The following is a 10,852-nucleotide window of genomic DNA, read 5'->3' on the forward strand; positions in this document are numbered from 1 at the left end:
ATACGTGCATGCAATGATAGATAAAAAAAATGACAAAAAAAGCTAAAATTTTTATATTTTTAGTGCATATATTATATATTCTTTCTTTTAATATTTTTCTTATAAGCAAAACTTAACTTCCATTTTTTATTTTTCGTATTTTTTAATAATAAATAAAATATTAAGAGGATATAAAATAATTTTAATGCAAGCAAAAATATTAATTTTTATTTTTCTTAATATGAGTACCATATAAAAACTGCTAGTATAACAAAAAGAAATATAAAAACTGCTAGTGCAATCTGAGCCGTTGTTTTCGTCACGAAAATACGCAAAACACGTGTCCTCAATTTGATCATTGAATTTCCATCAAAACTTTATCCGCCGTTGATCTTTCTCGCGGACCCAACTACAGTCTGGGTGAGTTTCCATGCGATGCCCTAATTTCATTGCTCTGCTCTTATAAATTCACACCCGTTTCCCAACCCTGCATCAATCTGTCACCAGAACTTGTTATCAGGTTCACGGCCGCTCCTAATTAGGGTAAAGAAAGCTACTTTATCTAATTTCACTACTGGGGTTTGAAAATTTTGCAATTTCATCATTTAATTTGATGCTGTTTTCTCATCATTGGCATTTTTTTCCTCCCCCCAATCTTTTTTGGATGACAATACTTGCTCATGATGTATTTTCAAATGAAAAATCTGATTTTAATTTTTGTTTTTTGTTTAAAATATATGATATATCCTTTTTATTGCAGATGTTGTATTTGGACAAAGTTTTTTACTTTTTCATCAATTTTTTGAACATTTTACTTTTGTGATTTTGAAAGCTTGCAAGTGTCTGATTATTATTTATTTGTGCTTTTGTATCCGGAGATTAGATTCTGTCATCTGCAGTGCACTAGTACTAAGGCTCTGTGATGACATAATATCATGAATTGCCTAATGAATGTGCAAAAAAGAGTTTTGGGCACCGCTTTGCAGATCTGACTTCACATGTTTGGGCTGCCAGTATCACCCATACATAAGTACCATGTTTGGATTTTGATTATAATTTTTTTGTTGGTTAATTGAAGTTAGATTAGTGTTCTGTGGTGCCTTTTTTTGTTTTATTTATTTTTTATTTCTGAATTTGGTTTATCCAGTGCCCAGTGGCTAATGATTACTACGAAAGGATAGTGTTTTGTTTTAAATTTAATTTAATACAATTTGGGCCTCTACAATAAGGGTGGTGTAACCAAGGCTATGTTTGTGTATCTCCTATTCTCAAGGGTTTTTCAATTTGAATGGGCATGAAAATCCACAAGATGGATACATAGCATTTTATTTTTTTTTTGTCAATTTTGCACTCCTACGAGGCCCCATTGTCATTTATCAATGGAAGCGTAATCTTAACGTGCATAAATAAATATTGGGAATTTTGAGATTATGTTTGGCAGTTTGAATGATCTCGTGTTCTGCTGTCACAAGTTCCCTTACATGTCTGCTATGTAATCTGTCTATAGTATATAGACTTGAGAAAGTGTATTTGTTTTAATATATTTCTTCTATTTATATTGCACCCCACGAGGCTCCGCGACAATTTATATAAGTGGATGTCTAATCTTAATGTGCAGATGTCAGATAGTAATGTTTTGCATTTCAGTACAAGAACAAGAACTTCATGTCCTTACTGCTTCTAGGACCTTGCATCTACGCAAAGTTATTCATACATTGCAACCTACGAGACTTCATTACAATTATAATATTGGTGCTTAATCTTAATGTGCATAAATGAATATCGGGATCTGCATATGGATGCTTGCCCAAACTTAAGTTTTTTGCTAGCTTGCAGTAACCCCCTTACATATCTGGCAAGTTTTATCTCTATGGAATGTATCTAGTAAAGGGAAATAAGTTGCAGTGCAACCCCATCACAAGGATCATGGCAAAAGAAGAAAGACACATCTTTTGTTTTATATATATATATATATATATATATATATATATATATATATATATATATATTTCTCTTGCAATATTTTTAAAATGATAATTCATAAAAGAGGAAATTAAATTTTAATTGATTGATAAATATTGAATAAATCAGTGGTTCAAAAGAAGGTTATATAAGCACTTATTATTTCAATCCTTATTTTACTGAGCATTTGAGTGATGAGGGATCAGATGTTTGTTTCCCTACACAGGTGATTGAAATATTGTACGTTGTTAAAAAAGGCTCTGAATTCGCAACCGATTAAATTATTTCAATCTCTTAAAGCAATAATTGACTATGGGTAATGACTATCTTAACGAATTAAAAGACGTTCCATGTATCAAAAAGTTAACATTGAAGTTTATGTCGGCAAGTCCAATTTTTTACTTAAAAAAAGGTTGAAAATACTTAAATCTTGCTCAATTACATAAATCTTTATCCCTGGAACCTTTGATGAAAGACTTTTTAGGTCAATGAAGAGATTGGTTATTTGCCCGAAATACTTAAATCTTTATCAAAATTCTTTCATTTTGGAAAGTTAGTTCAACTCAGTTTGGATTTGTTTCTCATTTAAAATACTTATATCTTGCTCAAAATTCTCTGGTGGGTTCAATCCCTTCTCAACTTCGAAATCTCTGATTGTGTTCTTAACTCTTTAGATTGAGGATGAGAATCATGCTGTAGAACAGTGGCTGTCTAATTCGAGGTGGAATGTTTAAAATTGGTTCCAAATAAAACATCGGAATAATCAAACAACTAGTAGCAAGTCAATAAACAAACAGATTAAAGCGATTCAACAATAACTAAGCCTAATGGTAATTGAGAATGCTTCAAGACAGAAAATTTGATCTTCAGTCCTCTTCCCCTTCATTCTCAACAATGTTTAAGTAGACATTCAGGTTCTTGTTGGATGCAATCACACAAAGCTAATGCCTCACTTTGGCTTTTTCATTATATGTCTGGACAATATATCGTTAATATACATTAAAAATATGTTTCTACATTGTATCTTGACAACATTTGCTGTATTTTAATTAGGCACGCCAAATTTGACACATTTTCGCTCTGTCTTGGATCTTATTTTTTTTTTATTCATAAAAAATGAAAAAAAATATGATTAATCTTTTGTAATTGCACTGAGTCTATTACAACATGCTAAATTGAAATTTCAAGTAAAAATTGTTTAACTTCATTTTTTTAGATAACATAAAGAAATAGTAATCATGACATGTTGTTTACCAAGGTTGAAATTTCACATTCTTAGCAATAGATTAAGTAAAAATTGCTTGCCCATTTATTTTTTGAGCTCAACATGAAATTAAGTCAAATTTGTACACAATTATATGGAAAACAATAATTTCATGCATAAAACAAACATTAATACATTAAAAGTGTAAGATTATAATAGTAATTTAAAATATTTATCATAACATAATAGCATTGGGGCAGGGGTGGGGGTGAGAGCAGTATACCCGAACTTGAATCCGACTTTCTCAATCAGGAAAAACTCGAATATGAACCTAACCTCGATCAACTCAATTTTTTTCTGTCAAAGTCGGAGAAGGGCAGCGGCAGGTGCCTAATTTTAATATATTTTTTTGAGATACATGATGAAAATATGTTTCTGTTTAAGAATACTTTGGTATAAAAAAAAATCATTAAAAATAGGAGGTGAATTTAGCGAAACATTGTGAGAATGGAACAGGGGCCTCAAAGCCCGTAGGCGGAAGCCCATCTCACGTAATTGTACCTGGAGAGTAGTTAAGTTACCCACGAACCAAAAATCAAGGTTACCCACGCATGTGGGATGACATCCAGTTGATTTTATAAATTAATATAATATATTAGTTTTAATATTATATATAATAAAATTATAGAATTAAAAAAATAAAGCATATTTTATAATATTTTTTAAAACAAACATCGCACACTTTTAAGTACTCCCATTTGATAAAATTAACTATTAAGATAATTTTTTATCTCAAGCTTCATGTCATCATCTAAATCACTTTCCAAAGCTCTATCTAAAAAAACTTGAGGTCCAGAAACAATAAAAAATTTATTCAGGATCAAAAGGCTAAAAATATTTGGGACCATATAAAAAATCCAGTCATTTATTAATGAATACAAACATATAATAAGTCATCACAATACATGATTAAGCATGTTTAGACTTCTAAGACATTTTTTTTGACAAAAAGACTTCTAAGACATGATATACTACAATTTACACTTAATAATAGTATAAAACATATAATAATAAAGGCCTGTGTAGACTTGTATACCTACTTAAACTTATAGGGTTTTTTTAAAGTTATTTATAAGCTTTCTATAAAATAAGTTACATATGAAGTTTTTTAAATCAAACCAACTAAACCCACATGATTAATGTAATGCTGTAAAATTTTACTTTATTCACATACAGAAGAATCTATTATATTTAATATAAAAGAATTTGTGTTTAATTTTCTTCGTGTGTAAAGTTTTATTAAATTGATAACAATGAGTTAAAAATTTATGACCTAAGATAAAAAAAAATTAAGTTGCAAATGGACTAAATCAAATCTTAAAAATTATTCAAATTTTGTATTTATAAGTTGAATCAAACTCAAACTTCCTTAAAAAAAAAAGTAAAATCAAACTCCAACTTACTAAAACCTAACTCACCGTATCTTATTTGCACCTCTAATCCAAGAACCATGCTGGTGATGCATAATGTAGTATGCATTATATCATTGTTTTCGCAAGACATGCCCTATTCTGAACTTTCAATTTTTCGGGGGGCGGGGGTGGCCGGGGCTAGCTAGGGGATAGGCATATATAAGTTCACCTAAGTATATTTATATATAGCATTTCCTGCATATAAAATTTATGGACCATAATTTTTCTGGTCTCTTTCTGCCAACGTTCAAAAGCCAGCTACCAATTTTTTTGAATTCGTGAGGCGTTTCTCGGAAGCAACCTCTAACTGCTATCTTTGCAACAAATTACATTAACAGGAAAATGTTTTAAGATGGAGGCTAGCTTACTTTCTTACTTTACTTTAGCATTAAAAGTTTAGATTGAGAGAGTGTCGTCATTCCTCATCATTTACTAGAATAAATAATCCATGCAGACAGTGTAAATACTTTTTTTCTACTATCATTTAATAAAAAAAATGGTCAAAATATAATAAATTTGTTAACTTTTATAATACTTATTTAAAAAGTTACACTATCATAATTTATAGAGAATTACAATAATTATCTCCAAAGTTTTATAAAATTACACAAATTTTTGCTATACTATATGTACCAAACAAATTAATAGAATACTATGTACCCAAAAAAATGTTCATGATACAAAAAATAATGTCTGGCTCGATTACAAAACCTCCCTGATCCAGTTAGAATATTAAGTCATGCTCTTAAAACTACACTTGAAGCATTTATTCCACGTGATTTCTCAAAAAAAAAAATGTTAACAATAAAAAAGTCGCTAGTGTTACTTATGGTTATGGGATGATGTAGATGTGTTTGATTTTAGACATATATATTTAAACTTTGTTTTCTTCTGGAGCAATCGAAATACAAATTAAGTAAAAAAAAATCAAGTGTCATATTGTGGTTTGCTCCTTTATATAGCACATGACAGCTAACCAAGCAAATGAATAGAGAGGAGCCCTAATAAATACAGTGAATGAAACTTTTTGAATAGGTAGATTGCGACATAAAACCAACAGCAATAAAGTCCATACTAAATACTTCTATTATTGGATATTTCTTGTATACAATTTGACACAAAGGGTAATTACTAAAGAGTAAAAAGTCACTCAACTCACGCACTACTCTATCATCCATTATCATCATCAGTGTCTACATAAACATATCCTCAACAAGGAAACAAACGTAAAAATCAAGTCAAATACAAAACAAATTAATAATATGAACATTTGATTGATGCACGTAACGACACACATTTAATTTTCAATGTGAAAGCATTGACAAAAATAAAAACCATACTGTTGCAATTAACATTTGCCCTTGTCTATGCTCGCTAATTCTTATGACAACACTCTGAAGAAAATCAATGACCTTTGATTAAGTTTGATGGAGATGCAGCACTTCACACACTTCCAACAAGAATGGACCCTCCCTCCGGTCTTCTTCGTAACGTTGAAATTTTGTATTTATTTCCCTCTTATGTAAATTGTAAACAAGCCCCACATATTTATAGCATCTAATATAACAGAGAGATGGTACAAAAATTTAACATCACAATACATGTTTGATCAAATTCAAAGGTGAGAGGATTTATTTACCTTCCAATCAGAACATTGGTGAATCCGAAGGGGAAGAATAATTCATCAAATTAAGAATGTTATTCCAATAATTCTTGTTCTCTTGGTACAAGTCACCGTTGTTACCACTACCAGCGTCACTACTACCAGCATTATTGTGACAATAATTAGACTCTCCACCGTCCTCGGGTGACAAACTCAGGTGGCCGCCAGAGTTAGTATTCAGCAAAAGATTGGTGAAACAACCCTCCTCAGCAACATGTGCGTGTTCATGTGCACTACTAGTACTAGAACCCCACGTGGTTGCCATGGTCATTGTCAACTCATGTAGACTAGACGTGAAAGGCATTGAGTTCTCCATGCCATCTTTGTACTCTCCCAAATGGGTGGAGCTTTCATGATAACCTAATTTGTTCCACTCTTGATCTCCCTCTTCCTTCACCGTCCTTCTCTCTGAAGAACCCACAAACTCAATCACAGTACTAGTAATATTATTAATTGGTGGCACATTGTTCTCAGATAAGGTAGACGTGGGGGACTCAAGGTCACTAACCCTAGTTGCATTAACAGTTATAGTAATAGTACTACCACCATTTTTCCAAGCATGATCAAGAGAAAGTGATGATGATGATGATGCAGAAGTGCCAATTAGGGTGTGGTGTAATGATGATGATGATGAGTGTGAAGAACTACGTAGTTTTGATTCTCTGGCCAATCTTGCTTCTGCTTCGAGCCTGGCACTCTCCCACTGAGCCATGTGGCTGATGTTGGCAGCAATCTTGGAAGGGCCCTCGGTGGAGAGAAGGGCATCGTTCTTGGGCTTGTGGGTCACAGGGTCAATGCCCATTTTGTCTAACCTTTTCTTAAGATGAGTGTTCCAGTAGTTCTTGATCTCATTATCTGTTCTCTTTGGCAAATGTGTAGCTATTGAAGACCACCTGAGTGCACACACAACACAATATAACGCTGACATGCCATACAAATCAATGAAAGACTTAGAATACATCCATAAACTACTTCTTGAATAATACAGTAATGATAAATATGGACATGCTATAGTGTAATATACTCCATTGACAAGGAACGTTACTAACATGCTCGCTAACTCATTGTAACATACTCTTTCATTAGTTTAAAATGGAAGGTCTTCTTATCCTTACTATATTAATTAAGAAATTAAAAAAATATATTAATATAAAAATATAAGAAAACGTTAATAAAAAAATATTTTACTTTTTTTCTGTCAATCTAATGCCACATGTCATTTCTTTTTATTTCTGTCATCTTTATCACATTATATATATATATTTTTTTAACAACCATCAGTCACATTATATTACCTATAATATACATTTACACTTCTCTCCTTTTAGGTGTGTATTAGCACAAAATTACAACCTCTTTGGCCCTCCTGCCTCCAGCCGAAAATTATAAAGTACAGGGATGATGGAAAGAGCAAGTTAAATGATACAGCAAGAAGAGAAATTGGAGACAGAGGCTGTAGAGAGAAGTCGACGGAGAAGATCCATAGCGCTAGGTGTCCATGAATAATTTTGTGAATATTAAATTTATAAAATAAACCTATACTAAAATTATTTCATATTTTTATTGGTTAAAAAAATAGAAAGTACATGCGATATTTGTTTAATTAATATTATCTACTAATATAATGTAGCATTAAGAAAAATGTGTATGGCAGGTCCAAGTTAGAAATGAAATTTCATGGAGCATTGATATGATTTAGCTTGGCGGTGAGGAAGAAGATCCTTTTGTGGCGTTTAAGGACCATCTTGAATAAACTATTGCGTGTCAGGGAGTAAATTTATGAACATGTCAGAGAGCACAATTAAAGTTCTATGTGTTGGAAATGTGGTATAGTATATGTGGTTATAGAAATTGAGATGCCCTCGCATTTAAGACATTCTGCCCAGCAAGTGAGTTGGAAAAGCAAAGAAATAATAGCTCCTAGTTGCAAAATGACTGAAACTTATAGTAAGCGTTTGTGTAAGATGAACACCAATAAAATATGGAGCTGTCATACAATAGTAGCATAAATATATAGCAGTAATTTTAAAAAATGAAAATATTTGTACGGGAGTAAGGCAAAGATATCGCGCTTTCTCACTCAAAATAAATAAATCCTGCTGAGTTTTCATCAAATTAATCCTGTACTCATATATACTCATTAAAGAATTATACAAATTATACAAATTAAAATAATCAAATGAAACCCCAGTAAAATCCAAGCCCAAAAACCTGAACACTTGCTACATGTTAAAGAATTATTATAACCTACTACTCAACATATAAAATATAGACAGAAATTCTATGGTAACTGGGAAATTTAAGGGTTATAGTATTATTATGAGAAATTAGCTCTCCTTTTTTTTTTTTCTTTCTCCCTTGACATACCAAAACTACTAAAATTAAACTATCTGTACCAAAACTTTTAGATTTCTCTGAGTACTAATTGCAGCAACTCTAAAATTTACATAGCCTTGAAAAAGAAACCAAACCTGTTCCCTAATAGTGCATGGAGTTGAATGATGGTTTGCTCCTCTTGCATGCTGAACTTTCCCCTCTTAATATCAGGCCTTAGATAATTAGTCCATCTCAACCTGCAACTTTTGCCACACCTCTGAAGTCCTGAACACAATTATAGCCAGCAGCTTCACTTCATAAATTTTATTTTAATAGTAATATAGTAATATATATATATAAAGTCGGTTGGATGGTTAAAAGAGAAAAAAATGAGAGAAAGGTTAAGGGTTCAATCCTCTCTACTAACAAAATTAACATTCTAATAACTAATATTTATCAATAATAATAAATAAAAAAAGATTACCAGCTTTTGCTGGCAAAGCACGCCAGCTTCCATGGCCATGTTCTTCAATATAAGCCAAGAGCTTCTGATCTTCCTCTGGCGTCCACGGTCCCTTCTTTAAACCCACCTTGTCACAGCATGGTGATCTTCCCATTTTTGGAGAAAGTGGAAACAGTGATAAACACTGTGGTGACTTTTCTACTTCTTTATATAGCACAAGAGGAGTTAGAACACTATGAAAAGAGAGAGAGAGAGAGAGAAAGATAATAAACGATATTGAAGAAAGGTCAGCGGCATAAATGGGATAAGAAACTAACTTGAATGAAACAGACTATGTAATATGTATATGTGGATTATGATTACGATCGACGATAATGCCCTTGACATTACCTACAATTGAATGCTCTATGATGTAATATTTGTGAGTCTTTATGGAATGAGTTATGAAAATTGAGTGGTTCCGTTGTCTTTTCATAGTATATGGGGTAGAATTTTTAAACCTATTGACAGCTTTGAGCTACCAAGTTATTGCCACATTATTTTTCAGTGACACGTCACTAGGAATTTAATTTATGGCGTGGCTGAGGACGTACGTGGACCTTATTTAACATTGCCATCATCAATGAGTTCTGATATATTTTGGGAAAAAAATAAAAACGTCTTTATGATTTAAATTTTTTGGAGTTTTGGTAACGAGTACAATTGGTGTGAAACGTTCGTTTTGGGTTGAAATCTTTGATGGGAGACCCCCTACACGAAAACACAATTAAGAGTTTGCTCTCTAATGCACACTGAGTTTGGCTACATTCCACAAACAAATTAATTCACTCACTGTCTAATTAGGATGTATAGATTGTATACTAGTTCTCAACTTTTTTTTAACATAGTCCTCATTGTGTTAATTCTATTATTATTAATTAAATGATATAAAGCTCTTGTAATATAAAAAAAATCTCTAATTTTTATTGGTTCTTTAGTTATAAACTCTTATATATACCCAGGTTAACCCATTATTAGAAGAGGCTAACATAGCTTCGAGCTATAAAAATGAATTCTTAAACAGACAATTCATTTGTTATGACTACAAGTATTTTGTGAAATAATGTGAGACCATTTTAAGTTCTTAGATGATTGTGTTGTTAGAATAAAAAACTGTTAAAGTTCTTAGTAAAATTTAACGTGACGGATTAATTAGAAGTCAGTTAAGAACTTTCACCTAAAGTATTTCATTAGACTCCAGTAAAAAATATTACTACTAACATTAATAATACCGGATATTTGGGATGACATTATTATTATGTGCTTCAGACTAAATTACGTGAAAACTGATAAAAGATGCAGAAACTACCATCATTACTTCTCTAAGATGTAGAAACTACACACACGTTTTTATCAATGACTCTGTTTAACAAAGATAAGGATTATTGTTGGCTATGATCTTATATAAAAGGTAACGGATAACATTTTTAATTACAAAGTCATTTTTTTCATTTTCACCTTATACTTAATTTTCTTTATTTTTTTATTAGATTTTATATATATATATATATATATATATATATATATATATATATATATATATATATATATATATATATATATATATATATATTACTTTGTTTTCTTTTTATCTTTTTCCAAATATTATAAGATCATTTTTATACGGTTAATAACATAACCATACATCACAACATATATAGCTGATTTAAGGAAAGCTTTCATGCCAATTAAGCTTAATTTCTGCTTGCCTTTAATGAACTTAAGTTTTGTTTACATCAAATCATTTTTATGTA

General features: G+C 31.3%; 1 protein-coding gene and 1 long non-coding RNA gene across 3 annotated transcripts; one reads left to right on the forward strand and one right to left on the reverse strand.

Annotated features, from left to right (window-relative positions):
* Positions 1 to 263: 263 nt before the first annotated feature.
* LOC102663459 (uncharacterized) lies at positions 264 to 2,222 on the forward strand. Its single transcript, XR_005886424.1, has 2 exons — positions 264 to 522; positions 1,598 to 2,222. It is a non-coding gene; the product is annotated as an uncharacterized lncRNA (long non-coding RNA).
* Positions 2,223 to 5,689: 3,467 nt separating this feature from the next.
* On the reverse strand, positions 5,690 to 9,366 carry LOC100781637 (transcription factor MYB16). Of its 2 annotated transcripts, XM_006587679.4 has the most exons (4): positions 9,081 to 9,366; positions 8,752 to 8,881; positions 6,257 to 7,173; positions 5,690 to 6,174 (listed from the first exon to the last, which is right to left on the reverse strand). In XM_006587679.4, exons 1-3 carry the CDS (start codon positions 9,211 to 9,213, stop codon positions 6,264 to 6,266), a joined length of 1,173 nt encoding a protein of 390 aa, XP_006587742.1. In that variant the 5' UTR covers positions 9,214 to 9,366; the 3' UTR covers positions 5,690 to 6,174; positions 6,257 to 6,263. The 2 variants fall into 2 exon arrangements, with proteins under 2 accessions (XP_006587742.1, XP_040861070.1); XM_041005136.1 differs by having other exon boundaries at positions 5,690 to 7,173; positions 9,081 to 9,359.
* Positions 9,367 to 10,852: the final 1,486 nt, after the last annotated feature.

This window comes from Glycine max, chromosome 9 (assembly GCF_000004515.6).
Source record: "Glycine max cultivar Williams 82 chromosome 9, Glycine_max_v4.0, whole genome shotgun sequence".
Lineage (NCBI taxonomy): Eukaryota > Viridiplantae > Streptophyta > Magnoliopsida > Fabales > Fabaceae > Glycine > Glycine max.